At 56.0% G+C, this 27868-nt stretch overlaps 2 protein-coding genes across 2 annotated transcripts; one reads left to right on the forward strand and one right to left on the reverse strand.

Annotated features, from left to right (window-relative positions):
• The first annotated feature begins 3468 nt into the window (after positions 1 to 3468).
• On the forward strand, positions 3469 to 7691 carry THBD (thrombomodulin). The gene has a single exon (XM_079944412.1). It carries the CDS (start codon positions 4070 to 4072, stop codon positions 5822 to 5824), a length of 1755 nt encoding a protein of 584 aa, XP_079800538.1. The 5' UTR covers positions 3469 to 4069; the 3' UTR covers positions 5825 to 7691.
• Positions 7692 to 18001: 10310 nt separating this feature from the next.
• Positions 18002 to 19213, reverse strand: SSTR4 (somatostatin receptor 4; the record flags this gene model as incomplete). Its single annotated transcript, XM_079945755.1, is given in 3 exon segments — positions 18002 to 18653; positions 18655 to 19067; positions 19069 to 19213. Coding segments are annotated over 3 exon segments (1176 nt in total). The 5' UTR covers positions 19180 to 19213.
• Between the last annotated feature and the right edge of the window lie 8655 nt (positions 19214 to 27868).

Here is a 27868-nt window from a genome sequence, read left to right on the forward strand (position 1 = left end):
TTTGGGAATTTTTCCACCTTAACCATATTAAATCTTCCAATCCATAAACATAGGATGTCTTCTCATTTATTTAGGTCTTTTAAAATTTCTTTCAACATTGTTTGCAGTTTTCAGAGTATACAGTTTGCACTTCTGTTAAATTTATTCCTAAGTATTTCATTCTTTTTTAATGCCATTGTAAACGGAATTGTTTTCTAATTTCATTTTCAATTTGTGCATTGTTAAAATGCAAGTGATTTTTATGTATTGATTTTGTAACCTGTAACGCTGAACTTGTTTATTAGTTCTTATAGTTTTTGAATAGTTTTCTTAGGATTTTCCATATACAAACAAGACAATATCATGAATAAAGAGATAATTTTATTTCTTCCTTTCCATTCTGGATGCCTTTTATTTGACTTCCATGTGGAACTGCCCCGGCTAGAATCTAGCTCGAATCTCCAGCACACTACTGAGTGATGTGGTGGGAGTAGGCACTTTCGTCTGGTTTCTGATCTTAGGGGCAAAGCTTCCGGTCTTTCATCATCAAATATGGTATCACGTGTGGGGTTTGGGTAGATGCAACATATTTTCTTTTTATAAAGAATGGGCCAGTAAAGTACTGTTAATTTTCACCTCACTTCTTTCTTCAAGTCTGGTTGAGAGTAAATATTTAGTAAAGCCTGCGTTCTGCTACAGTGGCAGACTGTTGTTTATTGAGTAACATTTGCTCACCAGGCATTTAATTTCCACTATTAGATTCATATGTTGCTGCATCACCACAGAGACTTAATTTTTGTGTCTATATTTTAACACTGTTATGGCTTATAAGCATAATGTTTTTATCTTTTAAATGTCTTTCTTCTTAATATCTAAATTATTATACTTAACATCCAGGTTAAAAATAATATTGATGTATTTATTAGTCAAGTACTAATAGTGATTATACAGTTTTTACTTTTCTTTGTACGCAGGCCTCTCACTGTTGTGGCCTCTCCCATTGTGGGGCACAGGCTCCGGACGCGCAGGGTCAGTGGCCATGGCTCACGGGCCTAGCTGCTCCGTGGCATGTGGGATCTTCCCGGACCGGGGCACGAACCCATGTCCCCTGCATCGGCGGGCGGACTCTCACCAACTGCACCACCAGGGAAGTCCCAGTTTTTACTCTTCTTAAGGTTTCCCTTCTAGATTCTGATGGCGGTTTTCACAACAATTACCTTGAAAACAACAATGGTTGCAAGACGGTGTTCTTGGAATCCTAGAAGGGACACTCATATGCCCCCACCAATGGCTTCCCTGAGGTCATTACTTGGCTCTATGTGTAGACAAGCGCCGTCCAATAGCAATTTCTGCGATGATCAAGTGTTTTCTCGGTAATGTTCAATTTGTAGTCACGAGCCTGTGGGGTACTTGACATGTGGCTAGTGAGACTGAGAAACCGAATTTCTAACTTTAATGCAATGAGTTTTAGTTTAAATAACCACAGGTGATTATGGCTATTGCATTGGACAGGGTATGCACCCCTCTCCACCCTGTCCTGTGTCCTCAGGTGCTAGTGACAGGCTTTTCCACCCCGGGGGGCCTGGGGCTCTTATCACCAGCAACAATTGGGAGTCAGTCCCCACTTCTCACAGTCCCGAAGCCCTGAGCACCTGGAATTGTGCATTTCCACACATCGGTTTTCTCCTTCCCCACGGGAGACGCTTAAGTTCTAAGTGAGAGCAGGGACAGCTGCCCACGTGCTCTGGAGAGAAACACTGCCAAGCAGGGTCTTCATCAGGGGACCTAGGGGTTAACAAGTCTACGAGCAGGTGTTCATGTTAGAACTAGAAAGTTCTTTTTTACGTCTCTTAAGAAAAAAGCTGCTTGCCACACTTGATAAAGCTCTTTGGCTAAGGGTGAATCAGCTAGAACCCATCCGTGAAGTGACCCAGCCTGGTGGCGGCCAGACCTGACGCTTGAACGTCCCTCAACTCCTTTAAGGGCTGGCACGGGCTCACAGGGCCCCGCCCTTCGTTTAAGGCTTTGTCTCGCCGTAGTCCTGAAATCCTTTGGAAATGCTGAACAAAGGGTGTGGCTGGTCCGGTCCCCTTTCCCGTCTCCGCGCCCACCTCTGAGGTCTCTGCAGGGGCGAGTTCCAGCCGGTGTCTGGAGGCCCCGCCCCGCTCCGGGCCCGTTGCACCGAGACAGCCTCTCCAGGGCGGCCAGAGTCGTGACCCCTGACTCAGCTCTGCAGCCAGTGGGATGTCAGGCCAGCGCCTGCCCCGTCCCCACCCTGGGCTGCGCGGCTCTCCGATCTGGGGGTCTTTCCTTCCTCCTCTTGGAGGGGCAGTCGCTCCCACTCCGGGGACCCTCAGACCTCGGTGTCCCTTTTCGTGGGGTACCGAGGGGCAGCGGGATATTCAGGAGGCTCTGCGCCCGTGGGCAGGCGTCAGGGAGTGCAGGGGACCACAGTGCCTCCCCCCTTTCGCTTTCGGAGTGTCCCCGCCCCGCCCCCTTGGTCACTGCGGTCAGTCTGTCCGCCGGCAGGTGCTTGTCTTCCGCAGGTGAAGACACCACACTCTCCTGTTCTTTCGCAAGTCCTGGGCTCTGCTGGGCGTGGGGGCCCGATCCGCGGGTAAGACGAGGGGTCCGCGTGTCCTGCCCTGGGAGAGGCCTCTGGGTCCCCACACCCTAACCCTTTTAGCCCAAGTTCGAGTTCACCAACGTCTTTGGTTTCGTTTAGAGTTCAACAGCGCCGCCGCCTGGCGCGTCTCAGTAAGTGACCGCAGCGGAGGATGGCGCAGGGTGTTAAAAAAAAAAAAAAGTTTGCCCCTCACCGTTCTGCTTTGGACCCACCCCTCCGCATTCCTGATCCGAGAGTGAGCGGATAAGATCGCGAAAGTGACAGATTCCAGTCTCCTCCCAGAGCTCCCCACCCCGCGCGTGCCCAGGACAGCCCCTCGTCTATGTCCTTTGCCGTCCAATTGGCATTTATGTGCTCCTCTGTGTCAATCTGATTGCTCAGCCAAAGGGAAAAACCCTCAAAAGACAGACCCCCCCTGCAAGGGCACACCACGGGTCCCTTTGGGGGTGCTAGTTGCACTGTCCCTCTGCGATGCTTTTAGAACTCAGACCAAACAGGCTAAACTCGCTCGGCCCTACAGGGCTCGGCGGGAATTCGCCTGCCACCACTTCCGAAGGGTGGCAAGACCTTGCCGCCCTGACAGTGTCCCCACGACTTTCTCACGCGATGAGATGAGCTCTGGCCGTGGCAGCTGGCGCTCAGGGGCTCGTGGGTCCCCACTTGGGGACCGGGTGTGAGGCCAGTCCTCCTCCTGTGAGCGTGGTCGCCTTAGCCACGCCCGCTGTCTCCAAGCACCTCCTTCTCCGGAGCTAGGCGCCCTGGCCGGGGAGGGTGTGGTTCGCTCTCCTTGCGCTCGTGTTTTTTGGGGCAAGCCACGCCCTAGGCAGCCCCTCCCAAAACCCTCTGGGTGGCGGGCACCTCCTCCCGCAGCCCTGCAGGTCCTGGGCGCTACGTCCCCACCTCTCATTCCAAGCCTTCCTCGCCCAGTCTCCTCTTCCCAGAGCTCCGCAATCCAGCCTTTTCCTTGAAATAGGTGGTAACAACACATTGATGAAGGAAAAGAAAGAGGACCGGAGATTAAGGAGGGCTGCGGGTTAAGCCCCTTGTAGGGCTGCACGCGTGGGGCGGGTCCTGTCGCCGCGCTGACAGAGGTGCTGTCCTCCCGGGAGGCTGCGCTGCTGCCCCCGCCCGAGGACCTCCCAGCCGGGACCGAGTTTACTCATCCCCGCGAGGTGATCCCGGGCGCGAGGGCGGGCGCAGGGCGCCCGGAGAACCCAGTAATCCGAGAATGCAGCATCAGCCCTTCCCACCAGGCACTTCCTTCCTTTTCCCGAACGTCCAGGGAGGGGGGCCGCGCACTTATAAACTCGGGCCCTGGCCCGCCCGCCTGTCAGAGGCTGCCTCGCTGGGGCTGCGCGACGCAGCCGGACGCGCCTAGTCCGGGACCGACGCGAGCGGCTGTCGCCGGCGGCGCCCTGCGCCTCTCAGCCCCGGCCGGGCCCCTGCGCGCGGCGTGCGGACACTATGCTCCGCGTCCTGCTCCTCGGCGTGTTGGCCCCCGCCGGCCTGGGGCTCCCGGCGCCCCCGGAGCCGCAGCCCCTCGGCAGCCAGTGCGTCGAGCACGACTGCTTCGCTCTCTTCCGGGGTCCCGCGACTTTCCTCGCCGCCAGCCGGGTCTGCGAGCAGCTGCGGGGCCACCTGATGACCGTGCGCTCCTCGGTTGCAGCGGATGTCATCTCCCTGCTACTGAGTGGCGACGGCGGCGATGGCCCGCGGCTCTGGATCGGCCTGCAGCTCCCGCCCGGCTGCGGCGACCCGGGGCACCACGAGCCCTTGCGCGGCTTCCAGTGGGTTACGGGCGACAACCGCACCAGCTACAGCAGGTGGGCGCGGCATCACGACGACGGGACGCCCCTCTGCGGTCCGCTGTGCGTCGCCGTCTCGGCGGCCGGGGCTCTGGCACCGGGAGAGCCGGCCTGGGAGGAGCTGCAGTGCGGCGCGGAGGCCAACGGCTTCCTCTGCGAGTTCAACTTCGCCGCCTCCTGCCGGCCGCTGGTTGTGGAGCCCGGCGCCGCGGCGGCCGCCGGCGTCTCCGTCACCTACAGCACCCCGTTCGGGGCCCGCGGCGCGGACTTCCAAGCGCTGCCGCTGGGCAGCTCGGCCGCCGTGATGCCCCTCGGGGTGAAGCTGGAGTGCGCGGTGCCGCCCGCTGAGGCCGAGGCGCGCTGGGGCCGGGAGGCGCCGGGCGCCTGGGCCTGCAGCGTGGAGGGCGGCGGCTGCGAGCACGCGTGCAACGAGACCGCCGGGGCGTCGAGCTGCCTCTGCCCCGCCGACACCGCCCTGCAGGCGGACGGGCGCTCCTGTGCGGTGCCGGCCGAGCACCCGTGCCACCAACTCTGCGAGCACTTCTGCGTCCCCGGCTTCCCCGACGCGCCCACCAACTACACGTGCATGTGCGCGACGGGCTACCGGCTGGCTGCGGACCAGCACCGGTGTGAGGACGTGGATGACTGCACGCAGGTGCCCAGTCCGTGCCCGCAGAGCTGTGTCAACACGAAGGGCGGCTTCCAGTGCCACTGCTTCTCCGGCTTCGACCTGGTGGACGGCGAGTGCGTGGAGACTGTGGACCCGTGCTTCGGCACTAACTGCGAGTACCAGTGCCAGCCCATGGGCAGAACTGACTACCTCTGCATCTGCGCCGAGGGCTTCGTGCCCATCCCCCACGCCCCGCACAGGTGCCAGATGTTCTGCAACCAGACTTCGTGCCCGGCCGACTGTGACCCCAACAACCTGGCGGTCTGCCGGTGCCCCGAGGGCTACATCCTGGACGAGGGCTCCGTGTGCACGGACATCAACGAGTGCAACAACGGCTACTGCCCTGGCGAGTGCCGCAACCTCCCCGGCACCTACGAGTGCATCTGCGGGCCCGACACGGCCCTCTTCGGCCAGGCTGGCACCGACTGTGACCCCATCAAGGTGAGCGGCCGCGACCAGGGCGGCGACGAGGAGGACGGCGGCTCTGGGGCGCTCCCGGGCAGCCCGACTCCCGGCGCCACCCCTCGCCCCTCGCCCCCGCCCGCGGGGCCTCTGCATTCGGGTGTGCTCGTCGGCATCTCCATCGCGAGCCTGTCTCTGGTCGTGGCGCTTTTGGCGCTCCTCTGCCACCTGCGCAAGAAGCAAGGCACCTCGCGGGCGGAGCTGGAGTACAAGTGCGGGGTCCCCTCCAAGGAGGTGGTACTGCAGCACGTGAAGACCGAGCGGACGCCTCAGAAACTCTGAGGGACCTCCCTCCCTGGCCCAGGTGTTGGGTGGCCTTTTCCTCCCTCCTGGGCCTCATTGCTCCTCCCCTCTCCAGCCTTTCTCTCCCACTACCCCAAAGCACCTTGGCTGGCGTCAGAACCGGAGAAGACGCTCGCTCCTCTTCTCTCGCTGCTTCTACACTTGGCTGTGGGGGCGGGGGGGGCGCGTTGGAAGAAGTATGGCCCCAGCCATTTCTATGATGTCATCGGACAAGTGGGCAGAGTTGGCAGTTTTATAGTGACAAGATTGCGAAGTGTCCGATGCCCTCACCGAGGGGCACAGGAGGGGTGAGTGTTCTTGGTTGGTAGCCTTGGGGCAGACTTCATCCCAGAGGACTAAGTGAAGTGTAATTGAGTCATAGATAATGACCAAGATATTTATTTTGTAAGTATTTTTTGTTCTTCGGCTTCTTTCCCTTACCCTTGTGTCTCCGGCACTCACTTTGTATCTCTCCCTCCTTTCTCCCTTCCCCTCTCTCCCCTTCCCTGTCTATATATTTATGTGCTCCCACTTGTCCTGGGGCCCTTATACTATCTTTTCCAGCCCTCTCGCATTTATGAAGCCAAGCGGCATTTCAGCCCTTTCATTTCTCCCAATTTACCCCTCCCAGGAACTCGGCCAACCCACCTGAGCCACCCTACCTGTATTGGACCCTACTTCTGCCCTTAGCTGTCTGCCTGGGCAGAACTGTTATGTGAAACAGAAACAAAAACACTAGAAATAAGAATGCTTGGGAATTTGTTCTTTCAGCAGATTTGCTAATTTGTCCTGAAATTTCAGGCCTCCACAGCAATATCATTTTAACAAAGGTTAAGATGTGAAGGGCATTTGTTAGACTAATGTTGCTGGACTATCACAGGAATTCAACGCAAGGAGATTTTCATTTTTATTTTTAAACAATGAACCTCCGTTTTATTGTTGTTGTTGTTTTGATTTGGACTGAAAAGTAGTCATTGTTGTTAAGCTTCTTATGCAGTGTCTTTTCCCATTATTATTATTCCTATTATTATTGAGTTATTTTTGACAATGTTGAAAATGTTTGTTCACATGGTCGCTCTAAACTGAGAGAAGATGGAAGCACCTCCCGGGAGACAGTGTAAGAAAGTTTTGAGCTGCAGGATTCATGCCAATGACCATTTGGACTCTTACCGTTCGTGTCATTTGTAGGCCCAAATAAAACCAGCTCTACTGGTGTCTTGAATTTGGGAGCTTGGGGATGCAGCCTGGAGCATGGCCAATGAGGGCCTCACCTTGATCAGGCCCTCGAGAAGTTCTCCCAGTTCGGAGGGGCCTTCTAAGCCCAGCCGTTTGGAACGTGGTCCAGAGACAAGAGGCTGGAGCTGCCCCTGCCAGCTGGTTAGAAATGCAGACACTCAGGCTCCATCCCACCTACTGCACAAGAATCTGCATTTTAATGAGATCAGCAGGGGGTTGTCTGCTTCGTATATTTGAGGAGAGCTGTCCCAGACAGCTTCCAACATTCTGGAATAGATTAAATGTGGATAAGTAATAAGTAGCAGGCCGAGTCAGGCCCTATATTCTCAAGAAACTGAGGAATTTTCCTTTTATAGCTTTGCTTTCTGGTAGAAAAGCCTAGGTACCCACCTTTAGACATTGCCACACAGGGTCTTTGGTTCAAGTAAGCTAGGAATGAAATGCTTCGTGCTTCTGTGTATGGAGAAAAGCGTATCATGTAAATGTATCTTTTGTAATGCAAAGGTTTTCCTCGACCGTTTTGTAAACTCAGCACATTTGTACATAGTTATTTATTTATTGGAGATAAACTAGAACACAGGCAAAACTCCTGCTTATGACATCACAAGTGGAAAATAAACAAATAACAGTGCTCTTGGGTTTTGTGTCTGTTCACCTCTCTCCCCCAGCCCCCTCATTTTATGTGATTAAACCAGGCTCATGGACAATGTGGATGCCAAGAGGTGCCTTTAAAGGCTGAGCCCCCACCCCGTCACTAGCTCCGTCTGCTCCAGGCTCCATCTCTGACTTTCAGAGACCTTTCCAGTGGAGATTGTTTTCACTGTAGAAGGACTTCATGTTATGTCTGTGTGCACAAATATTTATTTTTTCCTTCTGTAACCATAACAACTTCATACACAGGACTTACGCCTAAGTGTTTTAAAATATATTATAGGATTATGTGTTGGGACGAGTTAAACAGTCCTTCTTGGGGCATCTCTTAGAATCTTGGCTGTGTCCCTCTGTGAATGCTTTGGCATTATCTGCTCTCAGAGATATGCAAACACAAAAGTCAGTCTGTGGCTCAGAGACCAAGGTCTCATGCAGCATTAAATCATCCTCATTTCTCTTGGAGAGAGGAAACACTGTCTTTTTAATAACACATTTCCTGGGCCCCTTTTCCTGGGATGGTGAAACTGGCTGAATTTTATATGCAGTGTTCTGAAAGTTTCAGAAAGCAAAAGTTGGAAGAAAATTGAATTCAGTCAAATATCCAAATATTTTTATACATTTGGATCATGCCGAATTTCTCAGTTTTAATCTGAGTAGTTGCTGTCGTGAAGATGCAGTTGGAGATGTCAACGTCCATCCTGGATGAAGGAGACGGCTTTGGGGTGTGTGTGGAGTGGGTGATAGGTGAGGGGTGGCTTCCCGAGATGGCCAGTGCAGCAGTGTTGCCCTCAGGACTCGGAAGGCTAGCGGAAAACCAGATTCAATAAGAGGTGTGTGTGAAGGAAGAACTCGATGAGTGGGAGAAAAGCAGGTGCAGATGAATCATGCTGGGGGTTGAGAGGGGAGAGTGATACCTTACCAATCATCCTCACCCCTGCCCTTCCACTTTTCAAAAGGGGCTGCTCCCAGGAGCAGTAAAATTGACTGTCAGAGTCTCATTGCTTTAGGATGTCTTCTTCCAAAGAAGACCGGCAGGGTGAGGGGGGGCGAGGCGCAGACCCTCGCGATGTGCCTCACTTCCTGTCCTGTGGGCGATCCAGCTCTCTGTGTACAGGCTTCACCTGAACTTGAGATTTTCAAACTTCAGCCTCTCTCTGAGAAAGGCACCATATAAACAAATCACTTAACTCTAAAAATGATCCGCCAGCATTTCAAACCTGGGTGGCCCTTGTGAAATGGGCCGCGGGCCCTGCCTTCTATTCACATCGTTGTCATCCAGGTCTCCGAGTCTCAGCAGTGGTGTGCGGTGTGTGTTCGCTGATGGCGTTCCAGGGTTCATGGGGCCTGGGGAAGAAGGCCAGGGTGGATGAGTCAGAATTTGATTTTATGAGTCAAATGACTTTTTTGCCCTCAGACCGAACCGCTTGGATCCGTTCAGCAAATATTTATTGAGCATGTGCTCTGTCACTGGTGGGTGACAGGCATGGTGACAAACCCCTGCTTTGAGAAGCTCGAGCTCTGGTGGGGGAGACAGACATACAACAAACAATTCCTGCCCCCCCCCCCAAACTGGAATTGCCTCTGAAACAGTGGTAGGAGCCGGGGGGGGGAAGAGCACAGCACGACAGGGCTGGAGAGCCTGCTGGGTCAGCTGACAATTCTGGACGTGAAGGAGAAGCAGGGGTTGGTCAAACACAGAGCTGAGGGCAGAGCAGTCCGGGTGGAAGGCACAGCACGTGCAAAGGCCCTGTGCTGGGAAGAGTCTTGGCAGAGGGTGAGGTGAGCAAGGAGGAGGGGGTCCAGGATGAGGCTGCAGATGTGGGATGCAGAGAGAAAAGTGCAGGGGGGGACCATAGGTCAGCTTAGAGATGTCGAATTCTACCCTCGGTGCAAGTGGAGGAGATTCATAAGAGCGCGCTTGTGCTCCATTTACGCACTGAAATCATTTGAGAAGGTAACACCTACTTCTAGACTTATTTACATGTCCCCAGGGCAACACTTGCACAGTTTGCATTGTAAGAATCCAGCAGGGCCAACAAAGAGTGTGGGTGTCATGCACCCCAGATCTGAATCCCAGCCTGACATGGGTGGTCACATGGCCACGGGCACCACACAACCCCTAAGACTGGGAGTTCCCTGGTGGCCTAGTGGTTAGGATTCAGTGCTTTCACGGCCATGGCCCGGGTTCAATTCCTGGTTGGGGAACTGAAATCCCACAAGCTGCACATTGCAGCCAAAAAAAAAAGAAAAAAGAAAAACCCCTAAGGCTGTAAACAGGATGCTGGCCCGGCCCCCTCTGGGGTTTCCATGAGGATTGGGTGAAGGGAGCTGGCCCAGGGCTGGCACACAGCAGGTGCTCCTTAAACGGGGCATGCGCGACAATGAACTGGTGGGTGTGTAAGTGGGTAAAGCAAAAGAGCATGTTGGGATCTGGAGTGTCTTGAGGGCAAGTTCAAGGTTTCCAGAAAGTGGAAAGGGTTCTTTCCAGGCACGGTGCGGTCACTTGGAAGGGCTGCTGTCCCACCTGGGCACATGTCCTGCTGGGGTCTCAGGCATCAGGCAGAGCCGCAGGAGGGGAGGCTCGCACAGCGGAGATGCAGTCCCTCCTCAGCTGGAAAATCCATTTCAAAGACCCATTCTCCCTGCTTACAGGCCCATCAAAGTCTGGGGGAGCAGAGCCCCCTCCACTGTGCTCCTAGGAAGGCCACAGAGGAGGGGTGACCACAGCCCAAAGCGCCCCCCAACTCCAGCTGCCACTTGGGGCCCCAAGTCTAGTCACACCAAAGAGGAACCTGCCAGAGGAAAGAAACTTCAGTTCAAAACAAGGGACTGGCCCTGTGTCTACAACTGTCCCGGTGGGACTCTAGGCCAGTGCCTGGCCTCTCCAGCCATCTGTCCGCCACAGAGGGCACTGCAGGGGGCCGTGCGCCTGGGCACTCAGCCCCCCGGGGAGTCACAGGCCCCTGGACTGTAAAACCCGCCCTTTTTAGCAAACAGTTCTATGAGTCCTGAAGAACACACATTCGTGGAACTACTGCCATCATCAGTATATAGAATATGTTCGTGACACCAGAAAGTTCCCTCCTGTCCTTCCCCCTCTACTGACGCTGGAGTTGTCTACGCAACGGGCCAGATAAAGCCTTTTTCCGCTCTGATGCTCGCTATGCCCTTAGGATCTCCCTGAACCAAGGACCCTGTGTTTTCATGTTTGAATCACAAAGACAAGATTTTCCAAGGAATGACCAGACAGACAGTTTCTCTTCCGTTTCAGCAAACAGGTTTTAACAAAACGCAGCTCACATGTCTCCCAAAGCCCTGCTCATTCACCCCGCGTTCGGGCCCGGGTTGACTGAAATCCTGGCAGCCCACCAGAGTGTAAAGACACACAAAGCAAGACGGGAAGCCTGCACATCACGCATTTCAGGGAGGAGGGGCACCTCGAGGCACGCAGTAGGAAGTAAGGAAATGCTGCTGCCCACGGAATCCCAAGGGGCCCCCCTGCACGGCCACAGCCCTTCCTGAGGCTCCTGGGCGTGACCTGCTCGTGTGGACTGGGCAGGCAGCAGAAGACCCCCAAGCTCACAGTGGTCGTGTGTCGAATGGGGGTTAATCATTATGTCATCTCTTCGAGGAAAACCGAGGTTACGAAGAAGATAGAAAAACATGTTTCCGTGGTTGTCGTGACTCGGTGGGGGGCACCCGAGCACATCTGAAAACATCCCTGACCTTCTCGGCATTTCTTTGGAAAATAACACAGGCTACGCCCGACTCTGTCTGTCCGTCTTGCTCAGAATGTGTGCCCGGGCTCAGCGCTATCTCTTTTTTGTTTTGAGAGAGTCCTTCTTCTTTTTTTTGGTCAGCAGGCTCAGATGTAGGCAAACAACATATTTCCTCTCACAAGAGAAACGAAATATTGTTTTAACATCAGATTCTAACAGAATCAAATCCTCTTCAGCCTGTTTTGAAAGTGTGATTGCGAAAGACAGAAGGACCCTGGGGATGGTTAGCTCAGTCACGACTGCTGGAAATGGTGGAAACAAAGTGGGGCAGCAGAAGCAGCAGGGTTTCGGGGATCCAGTGGAAAAAAAACCCCAAGATTCCAAACTGGGGTCCGTGGTGATGACGCCCCCCACCCCAGGCCAGACATGTCCCCCAACAGCACCTGAAATAACGTTCCCCTGAACAAGACATCCATGAGCTGTACCATCCTGGGAAGCCCCTCTCCTGCACACTCGACTTAGGGCCGGGTTTCCCTGTCCTCCTGGAATCTTCTCCTGTCCTCACCTGGAGGCCGGCCCCAGCTGCTCGCTCTGGGCTGTTGGACTCAAGCAAACCTTCCCTCGGCCACACAGTGAGGAAGAGGAAGAGGAAGACGGGGCTTGCCTCAGTCTCCTGTACCCTCCCCCCTTCCTTCTGCCTCCCCCCTCAATTCCATTCGATTTCCTTGAGCCCATGGACCCCTACTCCCGCAGCCATGCCGGAGATGCGCACCCCCTACCCTGCACCCTCGTATTGGACAGATGGTTCGTTGTTCAGTTCGTCTTGAAATGGTAATCGAAACCAGAAGCACCGGTTTTGGCCCTTCTCTGCCAGCACTGACGCCCCCTTTCTTCAAGCATCTTCGCCCTTGTCCTAAGAGGTAGGACTTGGGGAATCCCGCGGGGACGGGAGGAGAAAGGGAAGCCCGAGGGCACAGGGCCAGGCCCCCTCTCTGCGGTTTGTCTGCATCTGCAGAGCGAGGGAATCAGCCTCCATCGACGGGGCTGAGACGATGCAGCACGAGCCCAGCAGCCAGCCGTCCAGGCCGCGATGGGCAGGTGGGGCTGGGTCCTGAGGAAGAGCTGGCTCTGCGGGGCCGCGGGGGAGCTCTGAGCCCCGGAGGGGAGGGGCGGCCATGCTGAGGAGGCAGCAACCTGCCCGGCACTTGCTCAAGCCCTGGGCTGTGGTTTGTGGGGGTGGTTTCTGGAGCCCAGGCTGCGGCTTCAAATCCAGGCGATCAGGAGGGCAGAGCTCCCTGCGTGGGGATGTGGGGAGGCGCTGTGCTGGGGTGGCCTGCCCGCATCTGGGGAGCACCGTCCCCAGTTCTCTCCCCTTCGGAGAGCGCATGGGTCACGGCCACCGACAGGGAAGGACACGGTCCTGGAGCCAGTCCCCAGCTTGACTGAGGTGGCAGTGAAACGAGGGTAACCTTATACAGTTCTGTCAAAATGCACAGAACTGCACACCTAAAAAGAGTGACTTTTACCACGTATACATTATACTCCCCGAAAAATAGATGAGAAAGAAACCACAGCCTCCTCGGAATGGCTAAAGAAAGCTGGATGCAGAAAAATACAGAAGCCAACCAAACACAACCCCCCTCCCCCAAATACACCCCCAGCACCTTGCACGCACCACCCTGTCCTCCTGGGCCGCTGTGCCGCTGTCTGAGCGGTGAGCCTCCTGCGCCTGCCCCGCACACCTGGGCTGGATGCTCTTGCTTTGTCCTTTCTCCAGGGGCCACGCGGCATCCCTGCGGCCACGCTGGGCTGGTGAGCAGTGACCTGCCCCTGGTCTGCATGTCCCCAAATCTGTTTTCTCACCCGGCGCACTGTCCACACCTCGCCAGGTGCCGGGTGGGGCTCACGGCGTCCTCATAACAGGAAGCCTCGGGTCTCACTTTGGGGGTCAGCGCTCCTTTTCTAGGCAACATGGTTGATGATCTGGGACTTCCTCAATATTGGTTCCCTCATTTTCAAAAGAGCCCCTCCCTGTTAGACACGACACCAATCCAGTCATAGGACCAGGGACCCTGCCTTCTTGTTGATAAAATGATTTAAAAACATTAAAAGGATGAGAACACGATCCTCCTGCCAATCTCCCCCTGAAGAGTGGAGGGCACATGCGCCCCGGCTTCACAGGGACTTAGAGTCATCCATGGGTTTCTTGACCAGGTGGACCTGCACCTGTCATCGTTACCACCGTCCCACGGCCGGGTCCTAAGTCCTCAGTGGGGCCTATGAGGTCCTCGTCTGCTGATGCCTCCCACTGACCGGGCACCGCTGGCCTCTGTTCCAGTTACCCTGGGCACTCTCAGTGCCTCCCTTCCTGGCTGCTGGCACACACCATCCCCTCTGCTTCGGCCCTTCTGCCCACCCTTCTCATCCTGGTTTCTCCCACACAACTCATGGAGGACGTCGCCCCCCTCAGCCTTCCTGGGGAGGCTGCCCTGCACAAGGTCGCCTCACAGAGACCAGATCACTTCCCCGATGGTTCTTATTTTGGCTCAGAAGCGCACTCTCATTCCCGTGCCGATCTGATTAATGCCCGTCGTTGCCACTCACCAACCTCCAGGCTCCTCGAGGGCAGAGCGCTGTCCACGGAGGCCCCAGCCCCGCCCTGCCCCGACAGAAGCGGCAGGGGGTGTGCAGTCTGTATGCCTCTGCCCCCTTCCCCTGCCCCCTGTACTCGCCTCCCCAGAGCAGGGCATCGGGGTGTGGTGCCCACTGACCGGGTGCAACAGGACAGGCCTCCGGATTCTGACATTTGTGCTGAAGGAATCTGAGCTTATCCCATTATCTCCTTAAGAAGAGGGAAGACGCGGAATGGGGATGCTTCTTGGCAGACCGCCTGACGGAGAACAGCTTCGATGTGCAGATTTGCAGGAATTTTCCCAGCCACTGCTCAGGCTGCCAAGTTCGATTTCTGAGGTAGCACAGCCAACACAGACCTCTCTTGTTGTTTTTCCCTTTGATATCAGCGTTGGTACCTAAGGCGTGCTAGGTAGGATGTTTTTATGGTGAAGTGAAGCCAAGAATTTAAAGATAAATGTGCAAATTGCATTCACGTTTGCAGAAAACATAGTGCTGACAAACTTGGCAAGAACTCCGATGAGTGACCACCTGTCACGTGCAAATACCACCTTCCTGACTGTCTGGAAAAATTAAACACCTGGCTGGTCACTGAACAGTACATTAAAGGCAATTTTAAAAGGTAAAGCCAGCTCACTGGTGGAGGGTACCTGGAGGCTGTTTCTACCTGGATAAAGATGTTTTCATTCCTCCCTGATGATCGAGGAAGGATACGGTGGAAACTGGTATCCTTGCATTGGTCAGAAACGCAGAAGTCTTATTTCCTTTTCGGTTAGTGTGTTGATCTATTTGTTTTTATAGTCACAAACAGAAAAACAACAACTGTATGCTTGAAATACAGTGGATTTCAACTCAAAAAAAAAATGTTTTCATTCCTGATGCAGCCAAAGGCTGTGATCCCCTAGTCTCGGTAAATGGAGCAGCAATGAGGTCAAAGGGTGTCTGCACAGCTGATGCCCCAGGCCAGCAAAATGTGCAAGTGTCTTCAGACCTCGAGGGAGGGTTTTATGCAGCCGTTACAAAGGCCCCCGTTGCTGTAGCTGGCAACACCTCGCCTCTAGCGCATCCCCGACCAATGATCGGCATGTTTTGCGGCTACATAGTTGTTAAGCCCCAGGAGTCGAGAAGGTCCTGCAGCTGAAAAGGAGGACGGCCAGCAAGACTCTCCCCGCTCCACCGCATGATTTATGACTCCAAGGTCAAAGGCAGTGTCAATGCTCCTTTTTAACAGGTTATGGAGAGAGCGGTCTGCACAGAAGAATGCTGTCGTCCCCTCCCACCACCGCAGCACCTTGCTCCAGTGTTCCTGATAAAAGAGAGCCACAGCTGGAAAGAACTCGAAACTCACGGTCTTTGTGCGTGTTTCAGGTGGGAAACTGAGGCTCAGTGAGGTTACAGCACTCCCCACGGGGCTGGCTGGCGCGGAGCTCCCCTGCCTCCAGGGACTTTTCTTTCCATCACCCGAGGCTGCCTTGCCTTCAACCATCACCAACTAAGTTGAAAAGGTTGCATTTTTAATTACTCAGCAGAGCGGGAGTGTTGCCAAGACTCTGGGTCGGTGTCCCGTCTTGCCCGTCAGAGAGTGTGCCCAGTGTGAGTCACTGTGGGCGATCCGAGAGAGGACCCCAGGCCCTACCCAGGTTGTGGCAGAGGCCCGGCAGCGCATTCGGACCACTGCCTGTGCTGTGAACCCCTCACCTCGCTGCCATCAGCCTGCGTGGTTCACACAGGTCAGTCCAACCGCATCTATCAAGTGGTCGCCCTGCAAGGCACCGCCAGGCACTGGGGAACAAAGAAACAGTTCACTTTCAAAGGCTGTCAAGAGGTTACGGTTACAGGAGGTCCAGCACCGACTGCCTCCAAATGCCCAGGGTAACTCTAGTGTGTACTGCCAGGGCGGGGGTGGTCTGGTCGTGTCTGCGCGCACGTGTTTGTGTGTGCACGTGTACGCGTGCATGTGGGTTCAAGGGGCTCCGAGCCTTAGTTAGGAGTTTCCAATCCACAGCCACGTCTCCAGCCTGTAGTGCAGACTTGGCTGCACATTTTCTCTCTGAGACAGATGGGGACCACCCAGTGCAGACCCGGAACATCTGCAGATCCACCTCGCCCCCAGCCTACACACCACACTGATCGCCACTGATCACTGCTTCCGGGTCACTGGGCTGGCTGGTCACGTGCAGGAGTAAGTGCCCAATGGTAAGGCTGTTTCTTTTTTTCATTCATGAAGGGAGCAGCTGGCATCTACAGCCACGTGGACAGAACCACCAGGTTAGTCCTCTAAGAGTCACCGTGTGCTGGCTGGGGAAGGGCCTCCTCAGAACCCCGAGGACCTGGGTTCAGTCCCTTGCCGGGTCACGTGACACTGGATGCAGGGCCCGAACTTGGCTCTCCTGCCCGTTCCTGGAACGTCAGGCGTCTGCTCACATCCCTGAAGCCTGGCTTTGGCCTGATCGCTTCAGGGAAGGGCCTTGTTCCCTTTGCCCTGGCTCTCAGGGAGGAGCCCTGGCCCGTGGTGGAAGCGGGGCATCCCCTCTGGGCCCTGCCTCGGCCTTCTTTAGCTCCCCAGCAGCCCCCTGTGCCCACCTTGGAGCCTGCAGGCTGCCGGAGGAGACATGAGTCTGGCAGGTCCCGGACCAGGTCAGGCCCAGGACGTTTTCTCTTGAAGCCTCCTTGCCAGGAAGCCGTGAGCTCCACAAGCCTGACCCTCGGGTGAGCGGAGGGGCCTCTCCTCAGAGGCCCTGCTCCCCGCCCGCCCCAGTATCTTCCTCTCACCGTCAGGACCCCCGAGCCAAAGCCAGGAGTGTCCTGGCTGAGCTGAGCCGGGGCCCCCGTGGCGCTCCCTGTACACAGAACAGCCCGCTTGCCGTCCAGCCTCCCACAGAAGCCCTACCCGCATCTCCGCAGCCCCCGCCTCCACTGTTGGCAGGAAGCAGAATCGGCTCCTCTTAGGCCATTTCTGTCCTTGGGGGAAAGATAATTCATCCTTGCGTGAACATCAGGCAGAAACTTATGGCCTTTTACTGTGTTCGGCCTACGTTTGTTTATTATCTACATCTGGCTGATGTTATCCTGAATATAGACCTTTTTTTAATAGCGGTGATAGAGCTGCTTCCTCCATTCAAACTCGGGGCTGATTTCCATCTGCCTTCTCTGGGCTTCTTTCGCCTTCCCTTGCTCCCCTCCCACCCAGAGGGAGGGGGCAGGAAATCCCATCATTGGAGCGAGATGAGATGTATCCTCTCCGCTTCTTTATTATGGACCTGGTTTCACACCTCGCAATAAACCCCACTCCAGGTCTCTCTAAACCTTTTCTACTCACAAAAAGCCTGCTACCGTCCCAGGACAACCAGGGTGACACTTGTGATTGCAAGCAGGCATTGGGTCGGGGGGTGGGGGGTGGTCAGGGGGTGACAGAGTCTGGGCCCGAGGCTGTCACACACAAATCTCTCTGCACAAGGGCCCCGGAACAGCAGCAAAGGGAAAGCACTGGGAGGCATCTCCCTTCCTCCCCCTCTTTCCAAACACGCTGTGTCCCCACCACAGGCAGAGAGAGAGTCTGCGCAGAGCAGGGGCGCCGGGTCCCTCCACCCTCCGGACAGTCCTCTCCCAGGCAGAGCTGCTGGGAGCCACTGCTCCCTGGCATCCTCCCTTCTCCCCCCCTCAAAACACAGACAGAGTTTCAGGAATGATTCACATCCTAGATCAGGTCTCAGAGGGTCCTACCCCCATGGAAGCATCCTTCTGAAAGCCAGCATCCCGGGGAGAGGGGAAGCCTGAGGGGCTCTGATGCGCTTGGGGGTGCACGAAGACTGCGGGAAGCAGGTGCCTGTGGAGGAAGTTGGTGGTCCTCAGGGGGGGCATGCAGCACGGGCGATCTGCTGGGCTGTAGGTGGTGCAGATCCCTTGGAGGTGGCCTCGCTGGGTGGGTGGTGAGGGCATCTCAGAAGGTGGTGGTCCCGGTGAGGGGGACCTGCTTGCGGCTGGGTTCTGGTTGCCTGGGCTCCTGCTGGCAGGGTAGTGGGGGGCATGAGACTCCTGCGCCCCCTCTGCTCTTGAGGGCGGTGGCACAGTAGTCCAGTGGCTCTTGGTCTGCACCACCAAAGGCATCCAGGAGACGGTAGCTCAGGCAGAGAACCCGCTGGAAGGACCTGCGGAAGTTGTCAGAGAGGAAGCCGCAGAGGATGGGGTCGGCGCAGCTGTTGGCGTGGCTGAGGATGCGGGACATGTGGTGGACGGGGGCATCCAGGCCCGTCATAGAGAGATTCAGCAGCTGCACCGCGTAGAAAGGCAGCCAGCAGAGCACGCAGACGGCCGCCACCGCCAGCACCGGCCACACGATCTTCTCCGAGCACTTCTGCTGCTGCCAGCCGGCCGGTAGCGCCAGCGCCCACACCTTGCCCACGATGAGCACGCAGCACAGGCCGACGGGCAGCAGGAAGCCCAGCAGGAAAGTGCAGACCACGAAGACCACAGACCACACTGGGTGCGGCCAGTGCAGGTTGCAGGCCACAGCCCGGCCGCCGCGAGCCGGCCTGGTGTCGGCGAAGGCGGCAATGGTCTGGGTGACCAGCGAGGACGACAGCCACACACCCGCCGACCAGCCTGGCCACGCCGGGCCGGCGGCAGGTGGCAGCGCGCAGCGGGTGCGCCATAGCCAGGTAGCAGTCCACGCTGAGCACGGCCGGGCAGAAGACGCTGGGGAATGAGTTGAGGCCGTCCACGCTAAGCACTGCGCAGCACAGCGCCGGGCCGAAGGGCCAGTGGTGCAGGGCGGCCGACAAGGCCACGAAGGGCACGCTCAGCATGAAGAGCTCGTCGGCCGCAGCCAGGTTCAGTAGGTAGATGTTGGTGGCCGTCTTCATCTTGGCGTAGCGGAGGATCACGAAGATGACCAGGGCGTTGCCCACCACGCACACCAGCGCAGAGACGCACTGGATGGCTACCGTCCCCGCTGCCACCGCCTCCTCCGTCGCCGCCGGGGTGCCGCTGGCATTGGTCGCCGGGGGGCCAGGCCGTCTCGAGTCTTTCCTCGCCCCCGGGAGGTGGCGTCGGGGGAGCGCTTATTCCGGGATGGGGGAGGCCGGGAAGGCGGTGGCGGCGGCGCGGCGGAGCGGGCATGGACGGCGCTGCGCCCCGGAGACCGGCGGGGCTTCGGGGCAGACGGGCGCCTTTCCCTGCTCCGCCCAAAGCTGGGCGCTCCCGCCCACCCGCGCCCAGCCCTGCCCCACGCAGACCCCGGCTTCTCCGGCCCTTTGCCACCTTCTCCCCTGCTCTGCTCTCTGGCACCCGCAGCCGCGGAGGCAGGGTGGCCTGGAGTCCTCCGTTTGGATCCTGAGGCCCCCGGGATGGCGGGGACTCACCTGTGCGCACAGAGCCAATTGCGCTGACATCCTCCCATCTCCAACCCCGCCCCTGTCCCGTTCATCCTCTGAAGACCCGCAGGGTCTGTCCCGCCTGAAACTCTTTTTATGGGCAGAGCCCGAGGCTCCTGCTGGCGTCATGGGGAGTTCCACGTCTGCCCGGGCCCCATCGCTCCCTCCCCGCACCCCGCGCAGCCGCGGATCCCGCGACCTTTTCCATTGGATTTAAGTGGGGCTGGGGGTTGAGGTGGGAAATGGACACGCGGAAGCAGAGATGCCACAGGAGAAGGCCAGCCTCTGACCCAGGTGCTCCGTGCGCGGGCCGGCACGGACGGAGGCGGAGAGCACCGGACCCAGACCCCTGGAAACCTCCGCCCCGAGACTCGGCTTCCCCGGAGGCGGAGTCTGCACCCGGATATCTGAAATGTGCCTGGGAGGGGTGGTCAGGAAGGGTCGTGGGTCCTCCCTGGGTCTCCTTCTCCTCCTAAACTCTGGAGAATGCGAGTTCACACCCCCAGGCTGGACCGTCCCGTGCTGGACACCCACCAAGCAGCCCCCAGTCCCAGCCGTCTCTGCTAGTCGGCACAGGGCACAGCAGAGTTCCTGAAGTGGGGGTTTGCCCTGGAAAATTGTGGGGTGCCGGCCCTTGGGAGCTCCGCCTCTGTGGGCGGTGGCCTCCTTGAGCCCCAGATCAGTCCTGAAAGCCTCTGGTACATCAGGAAGGGGCTCCCAGATTAAACTGAAATCCGGCGTATCGGAGGCCGCGAGCAGGGAATCACAGTGTTTGCACAAATAGTGTCCCCAGATTCCGTGTTTAGAGAGGAATCAGAGAGGCAGCTGAGACGCGGGCCATCCCACAGCAGTGACTTCTCCAGTGGGGGGGCACACGGGCATGGGCCTTTCTCCTGCAGTGGACTTGGGGGGCGGGGACACGGGCCCCCAGGCAAGATGGGCTTGTCCTGAGATGGACACTCTCCTGTGCTGTCTCATTTCCCTACTTCACTCTCAAGTCCCCTTGCACCTTGACCCCCAAGCCCAGGTTGGGAGCCGGATGCCTTAGCTTTGAAAAATTACTGAGGAAAAAAAGTTGAGTTGATACCAAGCGTCACTGTCCTTGACACAGCGTCATCATAATGACCAAGCCTCACAGACTTGAAGAACGAGAGGTGGGGAAATCCAGGATCAATGCGGAGGTTTGTCCTCAAAGTCAGGAAAATGCCACGCGGCTGACTTGCCAGAGGTTTGGTTCAGCTAGTGGTGTGTGAGGGGGAGGCAAATTTGGAACAGAGGTGGTTTTGAAGGCAGGGTAGATTAAGGTGACTGCCTTGGTCGGAATCCCCACTCCACTGCCTCCCTGCTGTGTGACCCTGGGCAAGTTACTCAACCTCTCTGTAAAGCGGCATCAGTCTTGGTGCTATCACGTGGGCTGTCATGTGGGCTAGATAAGCCGACACGTGGGAAGCAGTTACAACAGTGTTTGGCCCCATAAGCACTATATGTGATCATTATTATTAACACCCCCAACCAGGGAGCTTGGTAGCTCAGAGCTCCTGGGTGCGAGTGTGTTTGCCCTGAGCACGTTGACCTAGGCAGTGAATCCCCTTCATCAGTGCAGGTGAGCTGGGAGGGGCAGGCGTCGCTCCTGGGACACAGGAGCTGAGAGACTGGGTGCAGACCCCTCTGAGGCTGACCGTGGAAGCAGAGGTCCCATCCCCACTGCAACCTGGGACACGGTGGGGGGCGTGTCTGACATAGCCTTGGCTTTGAGGAACTCGTTCCCAGAGAGCCAGGCACCCTCTGCAGTGTGGAAACTTGACCCCTGGCTGTCCACTGGCACCCCGTGGGAGCCCGGGCCTGTCCCGCACACTCTGAGTTGCTTGGTCTAGAGGTGGCCCTGGCACCTGAATGTTTTGAAGGCGCTCCAGATAATTCTAAAAGGCACTGATGGAACTTTTAATTGAATGACATTACAGAGAGGCAGGCAGCCAGGGGCCACGGTGTGTGGAATTCACTGTGCCCTCAGGGCTACAGGGAGAGTCTGGGAGGAACATCCGGAAAACCGATAGGCGGCCTCTCTGCTCAGGGGGGCAGCCTGGTGGCCCCCGGGCGGGAAGTGGCTGTGAACGCTGGGCCCCCAGACCTGTCTTCTCCCCATGGCACTAAAGGTATGCCTAAGGGGACCAGCCTCTACATTTCTCCACCGGGAGAGAACACCCAGGGCCACGGTCTCACTGAGTAAAAGGGGTGGGAATGAAGACCATTCATATGATGTTTCCAGCTCCCCTGTCCCTTCCCTGTAGGGTATAAATTAATCTGTTGATTAAACGTCCAGCCTCAGGCCCAGTGCTCTGCTGCACATGGTCACAAGCCACGCAGAGCTGGGCCCTGGCTGGGCTTCAGGGACCTTCTCCTCCAGGTGGTGGAAGGGCTGCCCTGGGTCCAGCCAGTCCCAGCTGCCGGAGCCCTGGTGGGAGTTCCGGGCTGAGGGATGAGGGAGGGGGTGGAGCTGGGGCCTCTCAGCCCCTCCTCAAGTCGGAAGGGACAGGAACGCCTCCTTTGTTGCACATGGGAGTATCTCGTCTGTTTCCACAAGCCGGAAGTGCTCTTCAGGCACCTGGACGCTGCACCTGGCCCGCAGGTCTCGGGAGAAGCTTCTACTCAGAGGACTCAACAAGGAGGGGCTTGGCGCTCGGCAGCGCGAGGACAGTGGTCCTGAGAGCGTCCGTCATGGCTACTAGAAAATCACCTGAAGCGCCCTCAATGTGGCTTTGACTTCTGCGCCGAGCGTGTCAAAGGCATAACCAGGCTGAGCTCACGGCTTTGTCAGGAGTGATTTACATAATCGCCCTTCTTCAGATGCCTCTCTGAACTCCGGTGACATCCAGACAGTGTGCTGACAACAGCCCACTCTGCCCCAAAGACCCAGCTGTCGCATTAAATACGGGGCTCCCTCTAAGAATTTATGAACAAAAGGTCAGCACGACAAAGGCACAGGTCTGGGTGGGGGACCTGTCTGCAGTGTCCAGGTGTCAGACGCTGCTGTCAGCCTCTGGGGCGAGGAAGTTGAGGGCTGTTCTCTTCTTTGGGGGTTGTTTGCAGACTGTCTCAGCGTCTTGGCCTCACGGCTCTGCGTGCAGAAGAGAACGGGCTGGGGCACAGAAAACGTGGATTTAATTTCAGACCCTCTGCTTACGAGGGTGTGGGCTTGGGTAGCACCCCGAGCAGCGCTTCTCCAAGCGCGGCCCCGCATCCTCGTCCTGCTGAATCAGAGCACGGAGAGTGGGGACCAGCCCTCCAGGGGCTCTGGGAACACAAGGGTGTGGCCCTCTGAGCCTCCATCTCGTCCGGCCCACCTCCCAGAGCTGTGAACCAGTGTCGGGAAAGATAATTGGACGTGGAGGCTCTGAAACCTCTGCACCAGCGCAGGTCACACGGGCAGCTGAGCGCTTGAAACGTGAAGATGAGCTGTGGCTGTGAAACACACCCCGATCTCAAAGACTTAAGATGAACGAAAGAGGGTGAAATATCTCCCTGTATTTTCTATATCGGTTATGTGTTGGAGTGATAATATTTTGGATAAAGAGGTAAAAGACTGTATTATGAAATGAATTTTAGTTCTTTCATTTTCCTTTATCTCTGTAGCTGTTGGAACACTTCGATTTCCCTGGGGCGTCACTTTGTATTTCTAGAGCACCAGAGCCTGCAGGCCTCCACGATGCCTCCAGCAAGGCTGCAGATGTGCCGATACTATGGCAACTTCCATGCCATAGCCACTGGACCTGGTGGCTTTTTTTTTTTTTTTTTTTGCGGTTCGCGGGCCTCTCACTGTTGTGGCCTCTCCCGTTGCAGAGCACAGGCTCCGGATGCACAGGCTCAGCGGCCATCGCTCATGGGCCCAGCCGCCCCGCGGCATCTTCCCGGACCGGGGCACGAACCCGTGTCCCCTGCATTGGCAGGCGGACTCTCAACCACTGCGCCACCAGGGAAGCCCCCTGGTGGCTCTTTGAATTTCATTAAACTTAAAAAATAAATTCAATCCTCAGTCACGTGACGTATATTTCAAGTGCTTAAGAGTCGCACAAGGCTGTGGCTACCATCCTTCACGGTGGAAATCTAGAACCTTCCATTGTAGTGGAAAGTGTGGCACGAGGTAAAGGGTAGGGACTTTATGTCCCTGGGTCCAGTCTGGCTTTGACAAAGTCCCAGCTATTGTTGCACGCCTCCCAACGTCCACGCTCCTCTTCCCTGGGGGGCAGATCTCTGGTTTTGTTTTGGAATTCTTTTTCAATGTACTCAGGGGCTCGAGTCGGTTCCCTTCCCAGAGTCTGTGCTGGCTTTAGAGGTGGGCATGCGGCCTGAATCTGCCCAATGAGACATGAAGGGGCATCATTAAAACTGCAGGGGCAACTTCTTCTTCTTCTGTTTTTTTTTTTGGCAGAACCACTCGGCTTGCGGGATCTTAGTTCCCCAACCAGGGATTGAACCTGGGCCATGGCAGTGAAAACACCGTGTCCTAACCACTGGACCTCCAGGGAACTCCCCTGCAAGGGTTAACTTCTGGGGAAGGTTTGGCTATTGTCCTGTGGGGATATAAGGCTTGGAGGAGCTGCAGCTACCTTGTGGCTATGAGGTAAAAGCTTATCCAGTATGTTGAAGATGGTAGGACAGGAAGCAGGAAAGAACTAGGGGGCTTGGTAAGCGTGAGAGTTGATGAGGCAACCAGCCAACTCTGGTGCTGCTGCCACTGAACTGCTTTTCCTGTGAGATGATCCACTTTCCTGGGGTGCATTCAGAGGTGTTTTCTGTATGGCAGCTACAAATGCTCTAGTCCATTATCTTTGGGCGAGTCCCTGGCCTTTTCAAGCCTTGCTTTTCTCACCTCTAAGGTGTGGACACAAGTTCTTACCTCATTGAATGAGCTACTGGGATGGTAATGCCAGCAAGCCTTCATATCACACTTGTCGTATGCCAGGCTCTGTTTAAAACAGTCGATTCATGTAACATACCTAAAACACTCAGTATAGGATCCTGAATCTTGTATGTTCTCAACACTCATCCTTACAATCGTTGCTGTTAGAGGAACCAGGCTATTAGTCCAGACAATCTGTTCCTGGACATTTACTTTCAGCAGCAGGGAGTAGCCTTCCCGTCCTCCTACCCCACACCCCAGGGGGAAGGTAACAGGAGGTTCTGAAGGATGTTTTTGCCCCATGTCAGTTTTAGAAATTCAGATCCTCTCCCAGTTGAACAACAAGGAAGCAGTACATAGAAAACTGTCTTCCTGGTGTTCAGGTTACAGTACATACATTGAGAAATAGACTCAGTTCAAGTTCTTGCAAAACCATTTGGAGGCCGAAGGAACACAGTCTGAGAGTGATTCTGGATGCAGACCAAACCCCTGGAGCTCAGGAGTGGGTTTGCTCTGCTGGCACGCCATGCCCTGCCTGTCGGCATCCTGCTCAGTGAGCAGCTTGGTGACTGGTCCATTTCTTAACGTTCAGCTGAGTACTGTGATGGGCTGAAAGTTGACGCTACCTGAAAGCGACCCAGCCAGGCTGCCGTGGTCTCACGGCCGCTGGCAGGAGACAGGGATTCCTGGGTCTGAGGCAAGGACTTGATCGCTCAGGGCCCAGTAGGGCTGAGCTTCCCGTTTGCACCAATCTCCCTGGTTCCCCCCACACCAACAAAACCCCTCCCCCCGAGCTCATGAGGGTGACGGGGGAAGGCCTGGGTAGAGGCTGCATACAAGGTGGGTTCACATCAGAGTTAAGGAGCTTCAGGGACTTCCCTGGTGGTCCAGCGGTTAAGACTTCATTCTTCCAATGCAGGGGGCATGGGTTTGATCCCTGGTCAGGGAACTAAGATCCCGCAGGCTGCATGGCACGGCCATAAATAAATAAAATAAAATAAAATAAAATGATTTAAAAAAAGGAACCCCGAATCTAAGAAATCTTAGTCTTATAAGAGTCAATAGCAAACCAGCCCAACTTCGCCGCAGAGAGAGGTGATATCTTTATTACTCTGACCAGGAATCCAACTCCCAACTGCCCCCAGGATGCGCTGTCTCTGTCTCTAAGGCCACTGATGGACAAACAGCCTTGAGAAGACTGTTCAGAGCAAGGAGGCCAGCACCTCGGCTCACAAAACACGCAGAGATGGGAGAGGCTGTGGCGTTGTCTCCCAGGCTCGTGCTCACCACACAAGGCAGAGGAAATCCCTCCATCTCTCCCGTCTACAGCTCTCTTCACAAATACCCTGTTTGTATCTCAGAACTGCTGGCTCTTGGATTTGACTCCACGCTGTCCCTTTCCCTCTTGGGGGCCCATCACTTTCTCAGGGGTGCACGTTCAGAGGACCAGGGAAGTGCGTCTGATTGGTCCAGCTCGGGTCCAGTATCCAGTCCTGGGTGGACTGGCCGCGGTCGGTGCAGGTCAGCTGACACAGACACTCTGCCTGCCTTTGTGGATGGATGGGGTGGGGCAGAGTCTCTCGGGGTGAAAACAGCTTCACTGAAGACTCATCCAGAAACACTTATTGCACAACCTGGTGTCACCATCCTTAGCAGCAGTAGGCCTTCAGTCAGGGTATAAATCACTCATATTAAAAAGAGTCATCAAATTGACCAAGTTCAGGAGGAAACAGTCACCGCAATAAAGCCGTTTAATTTTATGGTCTGCATTTTCTCAATATTCGAAAAGTGTTGTGCCTCCCTGCTGAGCCGATTCAGAGGGAAGCTTGACAACTCCTTTCATCGCTAATGGCTTGCTGATTTTTGGAAGGTGCCAGAACCATTTGTATCACCACTGAAATGAGCTGTTTATGTAAATCCTACTCAGAAAAACAGAAAAGCAATTGCAAAGTCAATCCAGCAGCCGGAGAAAAGGCAGCCCAGTGAAAAGGGATGAATGGGAGAAAGCAGTGGAGTTCTAGAAAACAAAGTCAGTCTCAGTAGGACCCACCGACGGGGGAGCCATCCTTCGCGGCTGAATGTAGAGGGAGGGGTCTGAACAGGCTGGGTCCTAGCGCCCTTAACTTCCCATCTTTGTGGACGGAACTCTTCTCGTTTTCCAACACCAGCCTCTCAGAAAACAAGAGACTCTGAGCTTGTGCATGTGCACTTGAGTGATGAATAGCTCTTCATGGACTTATCCGTGTTGTAATTATTCTCTCTCAGTGAAATGAAATAGCTGTCGAAAGAGAGCAGCCCGATAATGTTTGGCCAACCACGCATGCTTGGTCAGAGGAAGCCTCCGGTTTAGAAAATGTCCAAAACCAGTAGGAAAGGGCACTTTGGGGTGAGTGGTGGGACTAGTTTTCTCTGCCCTGGAAGTGCTTTGACCCTTTGGCTCCCTACCCTGCAGCTCGTAACTGGAGAGGCCTCACCCCTGCCTACAAGTTAATCTCTGCCCAGGTTTTGGAACTAGTTATTCTCAAGGGTCCTGTGTCAGACACTGAGCGTCCAACCTGCGTTCCTCCCAGCACACGGGAGCTGACCTCCGGCCTCCTGCCCTGGACCTCCCTCCCACCCCACCCCAGCCCCTGGCTTCTCTCCTTCCTGCCTTGCTGCCCTGGGCCCTGCACCTGGTTGCTCTTTCCAAGCCTGGGATCCTTGGGAATTTGTCCGTTCCTTCACCGAGGTGTGTGCAAGGTCCAGACGCTGGACTCAGCATTTTGAGAGATACCATCCACGGTGGGAGGGAGACAGGCAGGTAAACAGACTCTTCCCATGCAGGAGAGCCAGGCTGGAGGCTGGGCCGGGCTTCACGGGGCACTGAGGGGGCCTCCTACAGCTTAGGGACGCCAGGCAGACTGCACAACGGGGAGAACTTGTCCCCGACATCAGAGAGGAGGGCGTGAGGGACCCAGTCCGAGGACCTCGAGGCTAGAGCAGAGGGCCCCCTCGCCCATCTGTTCTGGTCCCCACGGTCCCCTGGCGGGTTTACCATATAGGAGAGCGCTTCTGTCATTACTTGGGCAGCTCTGGTTAGATTCTGGGTGGTGCCTGTACTGGAGGGCCTTTGAATGTTTACACTATCGGAACAGTTTAATGTGGATAGAAAAAATTGCATGGGGCCAGGGTCAGAGCGAAAGGAGGTATATTTAAGGTTCACGTGTGTGTTCCTCTCTATGCTTCTCTGACGGCCCTAGAAGCTGGGCGGGGTCACCTTCAAAGGCAACATCTGGACCAGCCCTGGGAGATGTGTTTTCTTAGTGCTGGGAGGCTTTACACTAGCAAGTCCGGACTCTTCTGTTATATCACATGACTCAGGCTGAAGAGCAATATTTTCTGAGTGGTGGCTCGACCATCGTCTTGCAGAGCCTGGAGCCTGGAGTTGTCCTTCCCTCTAGAAAATGCTTCTCAGAATCACCTGGGGTGCGTGGTCCAGCGCAGGCCCTGGGGCCCACTGCTGACTTGAGAACTCTGGGGAGAGACGGGGCCTTGTGGT

Source organism: Stenella coeruleoalba (assembly GCF_951394435.1).
Source record: "Stenella coeruleoalba genome assembly, chromosome: 15".
Taxonomy (NCBI): Eukaryota; Metazoa; Chordata; class Mammalia; order Artiodactyla; family Delphinidae; genus Stenella; species Stenella coeruleoalba.